The sequence below is a fragment of the Pituophis catenifer genome, unplaced genomic scaffold, assembly GCF_029215685.1.
Source record: "Pituophis catenifer annectens isolate HBS135680 unplaced genomic scaffold, rPitCat1.0.hap2 SCAF_3, whole genome shotgun sequence".
NCBI classification, from domain to species: Eukaryota; Metazoa; Chordata; class Lepidosauria; order Squamata; family Colubridae; genus Pituophis; species Pituophis catenifer.
This window is the reverse complement of record NW_027256883.1, coordinates 44,883,359-44,903,927: the sequence shown is the minus strand read 5'-3', so window position 1 is coordinate 44,903,927 and position 20,569 is coordinate 44,883,359. Positions and strand designations below refer to the sequence as shown.

Here is a 20,569-nt window from a genome sequence, read left to right as displayed (position 1 = left end):
ATAAGACGGCCATGGACAGAGATATATAGCTAAGTATCATCAGCATACTAATGATACCTCATCCCATGGTGATGGATAATCTCCCACAACAGATTCAAGTAGATGTTAAACAGGAGTGGAAAAAGCATTGTCCCTTGAGGAAACCCACAAAGCAGGGGCTAGCTGTTGGACCTCTTGTCCCGATCAACATCAATTGAAAATGATCTTGGAGGAAGAAAGTGAACCAGGACAACACAATGCCCCCAACCCCAGAGTCATTCTATAACAGGGGTGTCAAACTCGATTTCAGGGATCGCATGAGAGTTGTGCTTAATCTCAGGAGATCGGAGTGGGTGTGGCCAGGGTGGGTGTGGCCAGCTCACCGTCACTCATGTCAGGGCGCCTGTGGTGGCCTGAGTGTTCTGCCAGAGAAAGCGGGCTCCCAAGCTCCATTTTTGGCTGTGATGGCCTCTTGCAATCCTCTGCCAGCAAAAACGCAGCCCTCCCAAGCTCTGGTTTCATTGGCAGAGGCACCATGGGCCAGCCCTTTGCTGTTTCCAGGGCAGCTCCGTGGGCCAGTTCTAAGCAGGCCAAATCTGGCCGCCAGGCCTTGAGTTTGATACCCCTGTTTTAGAAGGATACCATGGTCGATGGTTTGAAAAGCCATTGAGAGACCAAGTAGTATGTTGTGTAACTCCATATTCAAGTATATAAATAAGCACCACTTAGCACAATGGATGAAGGTCCATAGACATAATTTCCCTTATATTTGGATTTATACTTAATACTTGATTAATTTGGAGAGGATATTATGCAGGCAGATCCACATCTGGGGTAGGTTCCACTTACCTTTACTACCGGTTCGCAGCAGGGCTGAGCGCGCAGAAGCTTCTGTGCATACGCAGAAGCATTTTGATGACATTGGGGTCAGTGGGAGAAGCCTCCCACCAGTTTTACTACTGGTTCTATAGAACCAGTGCGAACCAGGGGCAACCCACCACTGATCCACATGTTACTGTTGGGAACAAATACCAAACATTCACAGGCTGACTCTCATTGCTTTAAGATTAAAGAGCCATCATTCTATGTTCTCTTTCTCTTCTTGGTGCAGATGTCCAACTTCATCTAGAATAGCAAATTATACCTGAAGTCTAAGTAAGAAATCTTGTCTGTCACATCCTTTTCGGTGCTGAAAGAATTTTATTTCACTTGCCATCATGGAGGTAACTTAGTCATTTATATTGCAAGTAGTTACTGCCTATGTTTTATGAATTCATTGCAGTTACAGAGACATCACATATGTTTGGAAGTGAAATAGTTCTTGTTTTAACTAAATCATTCAAAATGCTACAAGCACTGTGAATCCTCTCCAAGAACTAGACATTCATTTATCATATTAGCTGCTGAGTAAATCTGACATTAAACACACTGCTGGACAAATGATTTGCAAGATTTAACAGGAGGTAGTTATTGCTCCATAAATTACTTGTTGGCATCATCAATTACTTAGAATTCTAAAATGCAAGTCAGAATAAGATACATGCTTATTTCACTGAAAAAGCACAGACAGCTTAGGAGCAGCAAAGCCATGTCTGAGTTACTCCGGCAATCCAACAACTAGTATTAGACAGCCAGTTTGAGATTCAATAGCCTATCCAAGACATTAAGTCCTAACTAATTTAATCATTTTTTCTAAGTGGTTAAAAAATAGTACCTCTTACATTAGTACAATTAATAATTTTTTTTTAAAAAAAATAGAACACTCTTTTGAGATATGAATGGGAGGGGGAGATAATGCAATTAACATTGGCCAGTTCTAAAGAAATGGAAGCTACATCATTAAGTGAGGAAAATGTTCTCTCACTTTTCTTGAAAATCATCTCTCACACATTACAGGGAAAACTCTGAGCAGTTCACAAGCAAGGATACATTCAGCTCTCAAATCAGAGGAGGAATTATCCTCTTTCAAATGCCAAGCAGATTGTGCTATTAAGCCCCCAATCATCTAATATAATTAGGAAAGGTATGCAAAAGGAACTGTTTATTTACTAATTTCAATGGCAGGGGTTACGTTTTGGACTGCATTTTGTTTTCAATCATTTTAATAAATATTTATAATGCTATGGAGTAATAAAAGAACTCAGTAACTGTCTAGCAACTGTCCAGATTCAGAATATTCACTGATAATTTGTCAGAAGACATTGATTACTTGAGAACTGCATTGGGGAACCATTATCATCAGCATAAATTTATTTTTTTATTTTTATTTATTTATTTTTGTCAAGCATGTATAAGATAACAGATATGATTCATAAACATGATTATGAATACAGGAAATGGATACGAATAAATGGGGACAGTAGGACAGGGACAGTAGGCATGTTGTTGTGCTTATGCACACCCCTTACAGGCATTTTAGGAATGGGGTGAGGTCAATAGTAGACCGTCTAAGGTTAAAGTTATGGGGGCTTGGGGATGAAACCACCTTAACCCCCGGCCCGGATCTCATCCCAGCTGAAGCCATCCTAGCCCATAAGGACTGGTGGACCCCGGTTCTCACCGAGGTATTCAAAGCGATCAACCAAACGGGCCTTATCCCCAAGCTCTGGAAGGATGCCATAATCATCCCAATACATAAGAAAGGCGCCCACTCTGATCCTGGCAACTTCCGTAACATCAGTCTTTTTTCAATTTTGGGGAAACTCTATGCCCACTATTTCCTGTCCAAACTGGAGTCCTGGGCTGAAGAGGCCGACCTGCTCGGTTATGAGCAGGCGGGGTTCCGTCCAGACCACTCTACAATTGATCATGCTCTGATCCTTCATCATCTTGCCGTAAAATATTCTACCCCCAGGAAGCGTCGTCTCTGCGTTGCCTTTATAGATCTAAAGGCTGCCTTCGACAGCATCCCTAGAGCTAAGTTGTGGGCCAAACTTTCCGCCTGGGGTATTGACAAAAGATTACTCTGGCTTATCTCCCAACTGCACGACGGAGCAGAAGCAAAAGTGTGCCTTACCCCGCAGGGGGATCTCTCTAATGCTATCCCAGTTAACAAGGGGGTTAGGCAGGGGTGTATACTGGCACCCTTTCTCTTTAACTTTATCAGTAACTGGAGAAAGGCATTTTCAGATCACATGGTCTACATCCATGCCTCTAGATTAGCTGATTATAGATGTCCACTCCTGCTCTACACTGACGATGCCGCAATACTTTCATTTTCCCGGGTGGGCCTATGTAGAACCTTAAAAATCCTTTCTGCTTATTGCTTTGCTAACTAACTGCATATTAACACTCTAAGTCTAAAATCATGGTTTTTGCAAGAAGCAGGAAAATTTATCATTGGAACCTTGATGGCATCCCAGTGGAACAGGTCCACAGATTTCAATATCTAGGTATCCTCTTTCAATCCAATACCAAGTGGCCTGTGCAGGTTAAGTCTCTCTGTAATAAGGCTAAGATTTCCACCTATGCCCTCGTGCACTTTTTTCATACTGAGGGAGCTCATCACATCCCCTCAGCAATAAAAGTCTACAGGGCAAAGGTGATAGCTGTTATCACCTATGGCACCCCCCCTATGGGTCCAATCCAACATCTCCTCTCTTGAGTCTGTCCACAGCCAGTTCCTACGCCGTTTGATGGGAGTCCCTCCCTGCATAAGTAATGCCGCAATTCATTTGGAACTGGGCATATCCTCACTTGCTATAATCGTGCAATTGGCTATTGGTTGTCCCTGTGGACTAGACTCCCAGGCTATTACCTAGGCCAATGCCTATGGCGGGACCTTTTTCATAGTCCCTGGGCCCATAATATCCATACAAAACATACAAAACCATACCTTGAAGCTTTTATTTTAGGCCCTGATGCTGCCAAATCGTTGATTTTTCAACGGCTGGACGACATTGATAGACAATTAAATCTGGCAAATGGATCGGGAACATGCTCACTGTTTTCCCTTGGTATTGTTCCCTCGCCTCACCCTCCGCCTTATCTCTCCGTGTTACACTCCATCAAACATAGGCTCGCATTTATGAAGGCACGATTTAACGTGATCGCCTCGAGTGTCCTCGACAGTAGGCTCTCGGGGGGAGTAAAATCCATCTATTGTACATGTGATGGCTGATCCCCGGAATCTCTATTCCACATTACATTCGTATGTCCCCACTACCGAGACATAAGATCAAGATTCATTTCTCCTATTTCCCAGAGATTCCCTGGTTCACCTGATCTGTTCAGCCTTTATTTCCTACTCCAGGACACAGACCCCAATATAACCCCAAAGGTGGCAAAAAAATTTGCTGCAGTCATGGCTGAAAAAAAACGGGGGAAGAGACGGGTAACCCCTACCGCAGAGGATCACTAGTATTGATAGTACAGATTGTATCTGAGGCAGTAGATGGTGTACTGTCACATGATCTATCTATATTTGTAAAATATACTCCCCTTCTATGTGTATTTTAATTTGGTCTCTGACCGCAATAAAAAGCTTACTTACTATTCATTTTTGTCAAGCATGTATAAGATAACAGATATGATTCATAAACATGATTATGAATACAGGAAATGGATACGAATAAATGGGAACAATAGGACAGGGACAGTAGGCACGTTGTTGCACTTATGCACACCCCTTACAGGCATCTTAGGAATGGGGTGAGGTCAATAGTAGACAGTCTAAGGTTAAAGTTATGGGGGCTTGGGGATGAAACCACAGAGTCAGGTAGTGCATTCCAGGCACTGACCGCTCTGTTGCTCAAGTCGTATTTTCAAGTCGTAGTTTGGAGTGGTTTACCTTAAATTTGTATCTATTGTGTGCTTGTGTATTATTGTGGTTAAAGCTGAAGTAATCCTTGACAGGTAGGATGTTGTAGCAGATAATCCACTCACTGACTAACTCATTGACTGACTGAGTGGATGGATGAAGGAAAGGGAGTTCCACTTTCTCATTCTTGAGAACCCTCTTCCTGCCTCTTTGTAGAACTATTTGAAGTAAGAATTGGAAGGGACCTTGAAGGTCTTCTAGTCCACACCCCCCCCTAGTTTAAGCAGGAAACCCTATTTGTTATTTCAGACAAATGATTGTCCAATCTCTTCCGGAAAGAGTAAGTAGGCAAAACACCTCAACTCCTTCCTTTCCAAAATTCCAACAAGCTACTGAAAGCCTTTTAAAGTATCCATTGGGGAGGCATTTGGGGATGTCTTGATTATTATTTGTTTACTCACCTAAGTATATATCATAAACAGAAAAATAATTGTAGTGACAAAACATACTTCAATAATAAGTCAGTAGCTACTTAAACAGATAAAGTGAATGACCCCAGGCAGGCAAAAAAGCAGTGGAAGCAGGAGTGACTCCCTCCTTTCTGCCGGCATCCCCATTGTTACTGCTTATGAGAAGCTGGCAGGGAGCATCGGAAATCGTGATCATATAACCCCAGGGATGCTGAAATGGCCACAAGTTTGCAAATAAAACTGGTCTGAACATTATGGAAACTTCAATTCCACAGAAGTAATAGTAATAGAATTCATTTTTATGAATTCTTTAATGTGCAGATTTAGGTACTTTGATTCAAAAATTGTTGTGGAACAATGCATCTTTTGGGCTAAGCTGAATGTACAGACTAACAGATAAACGCAATGAGAGTTTTAATAGAATGTAGATAACTTGTTTTAAAGAATAGTATTACAATATCTTGTCCTTCATATATTTTAAAAGACAGATTAAATTATATTATCATTCTCGAAGCATGTTTTTATAGGAAAGAAGTGATACTATTTAGATGCATAATTTAAGCATTTAGGTTTTACACTTGTTCTGCCAGCAGAAACAATTCTATACTGTAGTACACTGCAATGCTGAGAAGAAAGTCTTGTTAAATTAAATGGGATACCCTTTTCTAAACAAACATGGTTAGAATCAGGATATGAATTTAGAATTATCCAGGCATCCATCCAAGATGTTGCTGTCCTGAAGAAAACTACAAACTGTGCTATATACTGTATAGTCATTCTTCATGATGATTTGCCCTCTATATTACAAATGTAAATGATAAAACACTCATAGAAATGTTTGTTTTCCGTGTTTCTTGAGGCAGAATGACATTAAATATATGACATTAGTAGCTTCTACAATAGGGAACATCTGTGTCATATTTCCAGACTGATAGATTGAGAGAGTTCGATGCAAATGGGAGGCATAAAGATATTCCTTATATATAGTAATTATAAAAAGTTAACATGAAAGTATAAAGATGGCCAGTTCAGATCAAGATCACAAATTTATCACAGTCACAGTATTCCTCAAAACAAGAAATTGGACAATAGTGATTTGGAGCAAACAGTAATACTTTCTTAATCCTGAAGATGAGGTATTAGAGGAAACTAGTAGTCTGATCAAGTAACTATTACTCTGATTTAAAAATAAATATATTAATATTGGCTCTAATACTTCCAGATTTCCCTGTGAATTTTATCAGAATGACTATTTTTCCTCTTTTAAGTATCTGGAATATTCTTTAGCAATATAACTGAAATTCAAAAAAAAACTGAAGGTAATGAAACGTCATGGATGTTGAGAAATGGATAAAGTAGGCAGAGACAATTCCATTCTATTAAAAGAAAATGAAAATTCTTTCCAATTACCATGCTTTTCCATGATTCTTTTTGTTTTTCCCAAATCTAATACTCTACATTTTATATTATATAGATCTAGGTTTAATTAGAGAAAGAGCTGAGGTTTAAACATTATTAATCTGTGTCCATTAACATAATATTAGGATGCTAGCCCATAGAACAACTGAATGGTTTGGCTAATTTTTATGCTGAAATAAAGGAGGAAACAATGTTCCAAAGAGGACAGATATGTATGCGTGCAAATGTATATGCAAAAGTGCAAAAACACTCACCACTAGTAGAAGCATCACTGAGATTTAACAGACCTCCTCCTAACCCTCTGTAACTATGGTAACTGTAGGTCCCATTTCCATTGATGTACAGCACCTCCTGTGTACTGGAAACAGCTGATGTCGAGTGTGTGACCTGGGTTGGTTCCTGTTTAAATGGTTTGTCAGCAGAAGCAGGATCATCCTACAGGAACAATGTCCAGTGATGAATGTCAAGTTAGAGGGGCATAGTTTTCATAAAAAGATTAAGACATTATACTGTTGTTTAATAGAGTATTTATGAATTATTTTCAAAAAATTAAGAAAAGCTGTAATACAACCACTGCGAGATTTTAATCTTGCCAGAAATAAAACAAAGGAAGCTCTGCATAACTTTAACTGTCATTATTATCATTGGTCAAATGTATGGCCAATTCTATGAATCTGTAGTCTCCACCTTTTTTTCTATGAAGGATAACTCAGAGCATGGAAGTTTAAAGTGAAACTACAGATAAAATTAAGAGGCAATTATTATGCTAATATTGGCATTTGTTTGGCTTGCTATCATGATACCATGATGAACTGTATAATGGAATCATAGAAGAGAAACATGGAAGAAAGAAGCATCGTGAGGCATTGCATTTAACTCACTGCCAGTCTCATTTTCTACCTGAACCAAGAGGCATGTCTGATATGATAGATAACCCTGCTTATATTTCAAAAAGTATCATTAAGATGATTGTTATTCAACTTTCTGGTACATGGAATGCAAAAATCCAGATTTGAGACTTCTTATTATTCCATACATTGCTGAACTCCCAGCAACCCAGAATGGCAAATGACAAAGGTTGCCACTCATGCTATACACCATTCAAAATTAATGCTAGATCAATTATCTCAATTATCCCAATTAATACAACCAACACCTATGAAGATAATAATAAATACTTGACAAAATAATTGTGAAAAAATAAATTATCAGTAAAATGACAAAATTACCATTAGTCAATAACAAAAGGCAGCTTGAAACAGCTTACATCTTGCAACAATACCTTTAATGCCATCCAACAACAACATATGCCTTTCCCATGTCCTTGGGAAGGATTCTATAGGTGGACAAAAATGTCAAATCCAGTCAAAATATCTGGCTGATTGCAATGAACCAACAATAATTGTTGTTGTTTTTTGCTGCAGCAAAATTTCACAAACTGACTATAAACAGGGTCATGTCTGAGTTGTCAGGATTATTCATTGGAAACTTTGCCAGAGGTTTGGATTTGAATGTAGTAGAAACTATTGATGTTCTCAAGTTGAGAAGCTTTTGGAACATGAACAGGTTAAGTTCTTATGGGGCTTTAAGATCCAAAGAGACAGGCTTCTTGTTCATAAGATGTTTGATATACCAGTTGTATCGGAGCAACACCTAAAGGACTGATGTTTGAAAGTATTGAATTTATTGGACAAGAATTCCCTAAATTAAAAAAAAACAACACACCTCACTCTGCTTGGAATTGTTCCTTGTCCTTAGACCCTACCTTAATAATTATTAGATCCTTGGTTAGGACTTGAATTCTAAAATTTCCACCAGCCTTAGTCTGTGAATCTAACCATAGATTATGGACACAAAATATTAATAATAAAGAAGCTAAAGTGCTCTGGGACTTTAGAATTCAAAAAGACAACACCAGCCATAAAGCACCCTAGACTTAACAACAATTGATAAGAAAGACAAAATAGAGAATAATTGCTGTTGCTGTGAAAAGTCAACTCCCATGTTATAGAATTACAATTTAGGAAGTAGGCATTAATTCCTTTAAAAATGGATGCAATGTTAAGGATTAATATTCAAATTGTAGTGCAAACGATTCTAGGAGGAATCTTTAATCACTACTCATAATCTGGAATGGCATGGGAACTTTTTGTATGTCACCGTAGCCTGCATTGTCGCAATAATCCCTATAATAGATTTTATGAGTAATAAATAATATGGGTTCTTCTCATGTGGGATATTAGCTGCTCAAGAAAAATAGAACTGGCCTGGGAATGAACTATACTGTCCACTCAGTCTAAAATAGAATTACAGACAAGATTGTAGTACCAGGAGAACAATTTCATAGTAGCAATCACAGTTGCATATAAATTCAGTGTTACTGAGATTATTGAAAGTTATTATGATGCATAAATGCAATAGATATAGGTAGTGTATGAGGTAAATTGTAATCTTTTGTGCATTTCTGAAATTTAGAGGGATAACCTAAGACACCCTGGTATATCAGGAATTTTCTGTTTGGAAAATTATTTTATCATTACCCATCATTGGAATACTTATACAGAAAGTCATCAATTTACAACAGTTCATTTAGTGATCATTCAAAATTACAATGGCACTGAAAAAAGTGACTTATGACTGTTTTTCACACCATTGTAGCAGTCCCATGGTCATGTGACCAAAATTCAGCTGCTTGGCAGCTGACTCATATATATATATATATATTTAATTTGATTTATATGCCGCCCTTCTCAGAAGACTCCGGGCGGCTTACAAAGTGCTCATCAATAGCCTTCATCCTTTTGTATATTTATACAAAGTCAGCTTATTGCCCCCACAAACTGGGTCCTCATTTCACCTACCTTAGAAAGGATGGAAGGCTGAGTCAACCTTGAGCCTTGGCGAGATTCGAACCCTGCAGTAATTGCAGGCAGCTGGTCTTAATAACCAGCTTAATAACAGGGTGCCTTAAACCCCTGTACTACCAAGGCTCTCATATTTATGATGGTTGCAGTGTCCTAGGGTCATGTGATCACCCTTTGCAACCTTCTGAAAAGCAAAGTCAATGAGGAAGCCAGTTTCACTTAACAACCATGTTACTAATATAACAATTGTAGTGATTCACTTTACAAATTTGGCAAGAAAGGTCGAAAAATGGGGCAAAACAACAAATGTGTCACTTAGCAACAGAAGTTTTGGACTCAGTTGTGATTGTAAATCAAGGACTATCTGTACTGTATAATCCAGGGATCTATTTTCTACAGTTATTAGACAAATGAAGTTTGTTATAAAACATTACCTATATCCAAGTGATTCTGTGTATCTGTATGTGTGATATAAATTGCAATTCAAGCCATCATGAATCTTGCAGCAAAAATGTCAATACAAATATTGACCAGCAACAAGCTTTTGGCCAATTTGCAACACATTCATTTTGATCCAAGAACTAAAGAGGTGCAACTTTTGATGTAAATAGAAATGCACATGCTTATCCAAGTCCATTAGTTGCTGAATGTGACCAGCTGTGCAAATGGGGATTGAGGGCATTTTCTTTAGTATCCATAGTCTGATTGGACAATGCTGTTTTTTCCATGTAATCTAGTAAAGAACCATCTTGACATAATGTTGTGTTTTCTATTAGGTTTAATTCTTCTGGGCTTGACCCAGTTTAAATTTTATGAGCAATAAACTTAAAAGCTCAAATTACAGCTGTGTGTTTTGGCATATCAGAGTGGCCAAGAATTTCTTTCAATTTCAATAAGGTTACAGAGTTGATGCGATCAGTAGAGATGGAAAATTTTATTTCTAAACAGGGACTAGATGCTGTTTGGCTGCTGATTTGGTTCATTAAATCCCATTAACATTAAGTGTTCGGGGAACTTTATCTGAATAAAAATGCATTAACCCTCCAAGATCATGTGCTAGTTAAATAGAAGAGCTCAGTATGCTTCAACTTACATAAAATAAAGTTCCAGTAGGGATAGCAGCCAATATTTATAATACAAGAATATATGGAGTACTTTTTTTACACAAAAATATAGGTGTGTCTTCAAGAATGTGAAAATAATCCCACTGGATTAAATCAAAAACCTCTCCAGTCCAATATTCTATTCCTAAACTGGCCAGATGTCCACAAGAAGCCAAATGTTATTTGGAATATTTGTGATATGTTATTTAGACGCATACTGCCTCTCAATTTACAGGTCGCTGACAATGACCATAGCTAGTAGATTTCCTCAGATAAAGTTATTCCAGATAGTTGATAATTTGCTTTGCCATTTTATGCTCTTTCCCAGTTTTACAGTATCCTTTTCAAAGTGGGCTGGTTTTACTACCAACAGCTTTCCTAGCAGGGTGGTTCCTTTCAAAATCCTAATAAATTTTGTCTCAGATAGCACATTAGGAATGGAAATATGCTCTGTTCGGAAGAACGAGGGTGGCTAGAAACTGAGACGAGACGGTTTCCAAGATAAATCCCTTTATTAGGGTAACAACTAATATGCAACAAGAATGTGGAAACTAGCAACAACTTTCTGTCAAGCCGCTATTTATATAGCAGCTGTCAAACGAGTTAACCAATGGTGTGCATTTATTTTCCCACCAGCTGGGCTGTCATGTCTTAGCCAATGGGAGATGCTTCTGGGTTGCTAGGCAACGCCGTGGCTTGTGGACGCAACAAAATATATTAGGGCACTCTACCTGCAGCTCCTCCAGAGTTAAAGATCAGCATTGTTTTTGTTTTGAACACTTCCCAGAATTACTCTGGAATAATAGCCACCACCAATCTGAAGAGTCAGTATTATATGTACAAAAGGATATCCTTCACGGAAAGACTCTGTCCCTGAGGCTCAGGAGAGGTGGAGACTGTGGGTCACATTAGATGTTCCTTAGATGTTCCTTTTATATGGCGATTAGGAAAAAACATATTCTGCTGATAACTGCTAGGTATCCTGGCCGTTCCGACACTACTTATCTTCAGTGGCTGCTTAAGGATGAACAGTCCATAACTACAGCTCAGGTGGCCAGATTCTGCGCAGCAGCACTGGGGATTCATTGCAAATACGTATCTTCTCCACCATAGCGATGTATATAACAATTGTGTCTAACCCTTTGCACTGCTTAGTCATTTCCCTTTTAGCGTTGAATCTACAACGGGCCACAGTTTAGGGATTGCAACTATTGTATAGTCAGACCATGTATAATTGACACTGGATTTTATTATAGATTTTAGTTGTTATTTATTATTTTATACTAGAATTCTTAAGTGTATACTGTGTTTCCCCGAAAATAAGACAGGGTCTTATTTTCTTTTGAACCCCGAAATAAGGCTTGGCTTTATTATTGGGGGTCTTATTAGTTTGGAAATGCAGGAGGCCCGGGCATGCCACCATCAAGCCCCTCCCCTCCCACAGGGGGGGGGGTGTAGAACACAAGTGGCCTGAAGGCGCCAAGCTGCGTGAATGCCTGACCCCACCCCGGCTCACGCGCCTTCCAGGGCTCACCATGTCGATGTGGCAAAGCTGGTGAGCATCAGGTCCTTCAGCTCATAACCAATGCCGCCGGTGCCCACCACCAGCACCTGTATGGAAGCCACAGCCTAGGCCAGCTCTCCCTGCAGGGTCCAGTTCCAGCCATCACCATAGAGTGGGAAGCACACTCCCAGAGCGGCCGCTGCCCTTGCTGGGGTTTGGAAGCCACAGTGGCAGAGTTTGGGGGAGAGAAAGAAAGACTTCTGTTGCTTCTGCTGCTTTCCTTGCATGCACCCAAAAGCAGAAGCAGCAGAAGTCTTTCTTTCTCTCTCCCAAACTCTGCCTCTGCATCTTCCAAACCCCAGCAAGGGCAGTGGCCGCTCTGGGAGTGTGCTTCCCACTCTATGGTGACCATGGCCTGAGGCTTCCCCTTCCCCCCTGCTCCTCTCTGCTCTGATTCACTGAGCGCTAACTGACCGGAGCACCCATTGGCGAGCCTGCAGGTCCAGCTTACTCTTTCCAGGTTCCCAACAGTGAGATGCCGGGCAGCTGTGCCAAGGGCAGCGCCTACAGATACAGCTTGGCCAGCTCAGCCATGGCCAATGCTCCTCGCCTGCAGCTGAGCTTGGCCACCAGTGGCCACTCTGTGAAGGAAGCCCTGGGGCAGCGATGCTTGCACTGGGGCTATTGTGGCGGGTGCTTGGTAGCACAGGCTATGCATATGCAGTGCCTGGGCACAGGGGCAAGAGCAGGAAGGCCACCACCATGGCACAGGAACAGGAGCAGGCGCTCGAGGCCTACGGTTGGTGCCGCTGGCGGCAAAAGAGCGGGGAGCGCAGGGGTTTGCAGGGATGTGGCTGCCTTGGGAGGGTTGGGGGGGTGAGGGACCTGTGTGTGCGTGTGTGTGTAAGACAGGGGGGCTTATTTTGGGGGGAGGGCATATATTTAGGCCTACCCCAAAAATCAGGCATGGCCTTATTTTCAGGACATGTCCTATTTTCGGGGAAACACAGTATATACTGAGTGCTTTTATTTGTTCTGGTCCAAGACTGTAATAATAAATTGTATTTGTATTGTAAGCTAAATATTATAACCAATCACAGGACTATAACACAAGTTGAGGAATCTGAAGAGCTATGGCAAAAGAATGGTCAGCCTGACTCTTAGAAATAGCTAATTGGCACAAATGCCTTGCTCGGAGGGCTCCTTTGTCAGAGCAAGTTACTGTGGACATTGTCTGGATAGATTGCTGTACCATAGAGACAATCTGGTCATTATGGAGATGAGTACAGAGAAGTGAAGCAGTGATTAGTTATGCCATCTTAGGTGGAAAATGCTTTTGGGTTGCTGTCAGGTGTGGTTACGCTAAAGATGTGCATGCAATTATATATTAGTACAGCTTTGTTTCAAGTTTTGGATGACGTTAATTTGCACTGCTTTATATACCTGTAATAATAAATACATTCATTTTTTCTTCATTGTATTAGAGATAGCAGATAGGGAGTAAAATGAAGCACATATTGTTTTACTAACTTGCATTTCATTAAAAATGATTAGAAAGTCTTAACATTAATGAGATTTCTTAAAGTACAATGTCAGCACAGAACAGAAAAATATTGTACTTTCTAAAAGAATAGCAAAGAAGAGCTGTGTTTATGTGCGTTCTGAAACACTGGATATAATCATTTCTGAAGTATTCGCAGCTTAACTGTTTACATGAACACAGTATCAAAACTAGAGTATCTTTACTACACTGAAGAGTCTAAATTTGTTCTTACAAATTTAGAAATAGCCAAATGTTTTGTATCTGAGATGCTAAACATTCGGTGATTCCTATATTGTGTATTGTGATCCTCCCTATTAATTTTTAAAAACAAGAGAAACAAAATAATAATTAGCTCACTTTAACATCCATTAAAACCAAAGAAAACAAAAATACATTAATTGTCCAAGCAGTATAGAAAGCATTCTAACCCACTTTTGAAAACAGCTCCATGGGTTTAAAAAAAGAGAGATAAGAATTATCTTGTGTTTCCATCAATAGTGGTAATGTTGGCCAACAAATAGAAGGCACCATTCTCAGGGATTGCACATAAACTCTGAAAGTCCTGGTGGCTCAGCAGACTGATAGTATTGTGATTAACACCAGCTGTCTGCAATTACTGTAAATTCGAATCTACCAGGCTCAAGGTTGACTCAGCCTTCCATCCTTTCTAAGGTAGGTAAATTGAGGACCCAGTTTGTGGGGGCAATAAGCTGACTTTGTATAAATATACAAAAGTATGAAGGCTATTGCTTAATGCATTGTAAGCCGCCCTGAGTCTCCGGAGAAGGGCGGCATATAAATCAAATAAAAAAAAAAAAAGTCCCTGATTCAAAACAACAGACTGGCCTTCCTCTGTAAAGATGTTCATACAATAACATTTTATTTACAGATGCTACCAGTTATTTTTAGCTTGCTTTTGTTAGGTAATTTTGTAGCTTATTTTAGACTTTTACTGTTAGCCAATCTGAGTGGTATTTATAATTGGGGGGGAGGTTACACATGTATTATAATGACATAGTTTTGTATTTAAATAGAATAAAAATGCATTTTTTTTACAAATTTATCCATGAGATTTCAAAGATTCTCAATGAAGCAATGGAGATGTCCTTATTAATATGCTATACAGTACCTATTGATGTCTGATATTTTACAATACAATATTGATAATGAGACTTTTAGTGTGCAATGATAAACTATTTTTTAAATTTTCAAATTTTCCAAAAATGCTTCCAAGTCATGTTACAAGTTTGCCTTAACTGTAGATAACAGAACATATGGGCAATCAAATATTGATTGGAGCCTATGTATCATCCTATTCCTACTTTTCTCCTCTTTCCTCCAATACAAACTGAAGACATTCCCTTTTTAGAAAAGTTACTCAAAACTGCATGAATAGACTGAGAGTTCTCATATTACAATATATCACTCATACAATATCACTTTCAACTGGAAAAACCTCAACAATAGAGTCGTTAAGAAAAATTATAAGAAAAATGACATAGTATTTCTTTATAGGTTTTATCTCTCTATGTTTATTTTGTTTTGTTTTTTGTTCAGACACCTGACATCTGAATATACATCTTGTGTTCCCCATTTCTCATGCACTGTACCTGCTGCGGTCGGTCTAATCGCATGCGCTTTGCAGCATTCCTGCTTTCACTTTCACAAGCAGAAGCTAGGATACTCTCAGCTACTGCAGAAGTAAGATGTGAGGGAATGGGTCTTGACTATAGAAAAGAAAGAGAGAGAGAATATAAAAAGATTATTCATAATAATGAGGACAAGCAGTCAATAGGCAACTACTTAATTTACTTCAACAAAAAGTAGAAATAAGGACTGTCAAAACTGAAAAGTGAAAATTGGAGATTTCACCTGCAGTTCATCCTTTTGAATTCAAAACAACCTAGTTTCTTACCCTGGCCATTAATGGAATGGCACTCCCTCCCAACTCCACTAATTCAGGGTAATACATGGATAACAATGCTGACTCAGTGTTGTTGTAAGGATTACGATTAGATAATAAATATAAAAGGCTTAAAACAAATATGTTATACAAATATTAAGTAATCAATAAGTATTATTGAAATATAACTTAAGATTTAATTAATAATACTACTACAATAATATATGTTTTACCACTATATCCTTATGCTTTTCTCTTTAACTAGTTTTGCAAATGAAAATCTTCAAAATATGTGACAGCAGCAATCTTTAAGCAATTTAATTTTGTTGAAGAAATACATTTAAACTGTTTACCAATTTTTTTTTTAAATTTGATTTATATGCCGCCCTTCTCTGGAGACTCAGGGCGGCTTACAATGTGCTCAGCAATAGCCTTCATCCTTTTGTATATTTATACAAAGTCAGCTTATTGCCCCCACAACTGGGTCCTCAATTTACCTACCTTAGAAAGGATGGAAGGCTGAGTCAACCTTGAGCCTTGGCGAGATTCGAACCTGCAGTAATTGCAGGCAGCTGGTCTTAATAACTAGCTTAATAACAGGGTGCCTTAGACCACTGTACTACTAAGGCTCTTATTTATCCAATGGGTTGTAAGCTTTCTTTAAAGAATAATAAAGAGGTGTTTGTAATACTTTTTATTACAATGGCAAACTGTAATCCTACTATAGTACATGTCTTAACCCTTTAAGTATTCAAAAGCTGTAAATTACTAGTTTCCGACACAGATCAGTCATTAACATTTTTATAAAATCAAATAATAATGGAATATTCTTTTCATCATTAATGAAATTCATTTATTTTAATTAATTCATTTTACTCATGTATTCATTTTCCAAAAGACCACACAATTGAATAACTATACAAACAAAATATAGGTAATATTTTTGCACCCAAGGGTTAATTTGGAATCAAATCATAAATTGAGTGTCAGACACATAAACATGCACATATATCAAGAGAGTTGGTAGTACTGTTAAGTGACAGACCTCATTCTCACTCTTCTAACAATCTTGCTACAGACAAGTCAACATGCCGCTCAAGTATTAAGTAAGAGTAATCTGTCACAGATATCCTTTCACATTGCAAGTGGCTACAGGGAAGCAATTATTTTAAGCAGAGTTAATGAGAATTGGGGGAAAACCTGCTCTCACTGTTCTGTTCTCTACCAATACTGTCATTTATTTCCCATCATAATAGTTCATTCTTCTTAGTATCTATGTGACTAAGGGAAATCAAATAGTATAAGTCATCATGTTGGAGGAGTTTTCTTTTTCTCTATAATAGATTTTCCTAATAGCTCCTAAATTCCTGGAGGGAATCACAGGGGCTACAGCTCCTGCAAGAGAAACTCGCCCATTCATAGAGATTGCATGCTTCAGAAAATAATGCAGATTCTGTTTCTATGCTGTTGGTTGTAGTTTATTGTTGCAAATGTGAACTATTCCATTCATTTGAGTACTGAATATATTGAAATTGGCAATTCAGTAATAAATTAACTTTAGTACTGAAATATAATAGATACACAGGAAAAAGAAGACTGAAATGTAACAAATTAAAAAGAAAGTCTAAATAGCAGTGGATTTTATTAAAGATTATTATATTTTCATATTTTCAAGATAAGAAATGAGTTTCACCCACATAAGGGATACCAGTCTTCCCCCTGAAATTAGTGGACTTAGAAATACTTACTTTGACTGGGCTGGACTTTAAATTTTAAAATAATAGGCTTGCCCTACCATAGCAAATGCAGCAACTGAAACATAACATAAAAGTATGGAAATGCAATGCTCACAGATTCAGGATTGAATTGTTTCATTCTTCTCCAAGATCATACTGTTCTAGGGATGGTTTGGCAGTTTCTAGAAATAAATGCTCTCAGTTAGAGTAACCATCCCAGAAATTACCTATTTCTGTCATTTGGAATGCCATCTTGAACTTTTTTCTATTTCAGAGGAAAGTAACATACAAGATTTGGTATGATCTAGAGGAGAATGGATAATACTCTTGAGTTATTTGAAACTTTATCTTCCCCAGTCCAAGAAATTTGCATAATCTTACATAAGAACTTTCTATTACATATGAACTCAATTTATTTCATTATTTTTAAAGGTTTGTTGTTTAAAACTAGAGAAAGGCAGATGCTTTGTAATGGAAAAGTCCACTCTAGTCTGCAGGGGAAAGTCATTCAAGTGGACTCTTGAATGATTCTTATTTCACTTGAAAATATTCTGCATATAAACACATGCACACACTCTCGCTTCTGCTCACATTCAGACACTCTTAGATGTTTGCATAAGATTCAACATTTACAAAATATAGAGTATTGGAAAACTTGGAGAAAACATACTATTCTGGAAATAAGGAGCTACAAAAAAGAAAAAAATTATTTAGAAAAATAAAAATTTACTATCCTGTATTTTGTACATTTCTAAAATAAAAGAATTCACTTCACTAAATTGCTATGATCATATAAACCGGTAGGCCTTCACTAAACTTTATAGGTCATTCAGGTTCTTATTGGATCATTTTCTTCCCATATAAATTACTACTGATCTTGATAGCTGAACTATCAGTGTCAGGGACAATAACCTTAACAAAGAAATTGCAACCTTTTGAAAATTCAAGATTTTACTTTGCATTAAGATTTTTACTTTTGTGTTATTACTTTTGAATTCATGATTAGAATATTATGAATGTTTAGGGTGGAAATATTAATAAATTAACAATTTAGCAGTATATAAATTAATCTCATTTATTACTTCCTTATTTGAATAAAATCCATGTGCAAGCCATAAAATACTAGGAAGGCAAGCTTTCCTTCATACTTTGAATTACCTGTCCTGATAAATTACTTGATCTCAAAATCTGTCATTTGTTAGATTAAACTAATTGAAATGTGTGATGATTTTTTAGCCCTGCATATATCTGTACAAGTACAATATTCTATCAAATATCCTTTGAATTTTCAAAAATTGCATATATCATCGGACCAGTAATAATATCCAAAATCTTACACTGAGAAATCTATTACTTATAGTCAAATGTAGATATTTATGAACACAGAGGCACAAATGTAATAATATCATATAATAATTATAATTAATTAATTATAATATTATTCATTATACAAATATATTATATACAACGTAATAAATAATTACAGTATCTTTCCCAAATGTAAAGGAAAGGGCAAATGCACAGGCTTAGATTAGATTACAATTATTATATTTAAGGCAGTGATTGGTCCATGTCCAATACTTCTAAAACCAGGTTTAAAAATGAAATCTTATGTGTGCCATATTTTTATCTGAATGTACACAAAATAGGTATATTTATAAAAAAAAATAAAGTATATTTTCAGCTAAGAAGGCAAATATGTTTATGTTCTATCAGTTCAGCCTTTTAAATAACATATTTCTCTTACACATATATCCTCTAAATGTGTTTTAAATATATGTCTTACTTTATTCTTTAGTATCAAAGTGTTCAGTAATTCTGGTAGTGGGACATAGAACTGTTCATTTATATATAGTTAAATTTCAAATGTCTAAAAAAAGATATAATTAAATTATAATACCTAAACAGAATCAAAACTACTCACCAACATCCTGTTATAGAATTAAGACTGCAAAGTGTATCTTGAGAATAGTGGTGGCATGTATTTGAAATATTCATTACAAGAGACATGCAATTCAAATGAACATAATGTGCATATTTGAACAGCACTTTCATTACGAACTAAGAACAGCACTGCACTCTGTTGGATGTCCCGATATTGTTTTACTTTAATGTTGTCTCATACCCATAGCAAATTGACATATATTGATGTTATCATTCTGATCCTTGCAACATTGCATTTGATAGCAGTTTCAGTGTTTTTTAATTCATGTTGCACATGAATTAAGAAGAAGAAAAAGATCAGTAAGTAATTATTAACAAAATGAAGGAGGGCAACCGCAGCTGAATATTTTGTAAAGAGACATTTGGACAAAATTAGCCCCAGATAGCAGGTTTAGAGCATTTATCTATGTTCTACATTGTTATAAAGCAACAATAATTTTCCAATTTCCAGAAAAATTGTAATCACAGAATGAAAAGAAGCAACAAATACTTTATAGTTAATTAGAAAAACACCCCCCCAACCAGCTGCATGAATGTACATAATATCAACTTGTGACCCAATTTATTCCTGTCACAGTGAAATGGGGAAGGCTACATGCAAAAGTAAATGCATACACAATTTGACAGGGCAAAAGCTAAGCAATGTAACACATGTATCTCTTGAGATACATCTTTAGGATTTCCTAATCAATTTAGGTTGTTTTTTCATGAGACAGGTGTTCATACAAAGCTGAGGTTTCATAAAAGGAGGGTGATGAGAAGAGAGATTTAGCAAACAGACACTATCAAAACTTAATGGAGAATATTGTGAAAGGAAGAAATGATTATTTTAACTCAGTTTTCAATTAATCAAAAATTAGATATTCCTTTTGTCCTTTTAAATAAAATGAGATTTATTTAGAGCTTTGGGTTCTATTTCTATGAAATTTCGTTAATTTTTTTTTATATTCTCATCATAGGAATACTTCTACCAAAATTTAGGAAAGGAGTCCTAAAATATAAATTAAACCTGTTAATAGTAAGTGTGTTTCATTCAGCTTAAGAATATTAACACAAGCATTACCACATTTCTGCCCTTTGGGTTAAAAGTGTTAGCAGTCCTCATTCCAATCCGTTAACTTATATTTGCTGCAAATACTGTATATGGAAGATTATTCTCAGCCAGAAATACAGACATGTTACCAGCAAGTTACTCAGCATGACTGCTGAGTCAGATTAATCTTCCCTTCTGCTTCTTAAATTAGTGAGATGACATCTAATCAGGCTTGATTCCTTGTGACTTCATAACAAATGTTCACCATCTCAACCTCAACCTAATCTGTATTCTTCCAAGGATTTTCCCATG

General features: G+C 37.2%; 1 protein-coding gene across 3 annotated transcripts in view; it reads right to left on the bottom strand.

Annotated features, from left to right (window-relative positions):
• NOL4 (nucleolar protein 4) overlaps nucleotides 1-20,569 on the bottom strand; it is a 139,417-nt gene that overhangs the window by 9,594 nt on the left and 109,254 nt on the right. For 2 of the 3 annotated variants that reach the window (XM_070942314.1, XM_070942315.1), the window contains 2 exons: nucleotides 15,252-15,368; nucleotides 6,882-7,062 (listed from right to left, as the gene is read on the bottom strand). In XM_070942314.1, the coding sequence (XP_070798415.1) occupies nucleotides 6,882-7,062; nucleotides 15,252-15,368 (298 nt within the window). The remainder of the gene's footprint in view (nucleotides 1-6,881; nucleotides 7,063-15,251; nucleotides 15,369-20,569) is intronic. The other variant, XM_070942316.1, reaches the window with a different exon arrangement.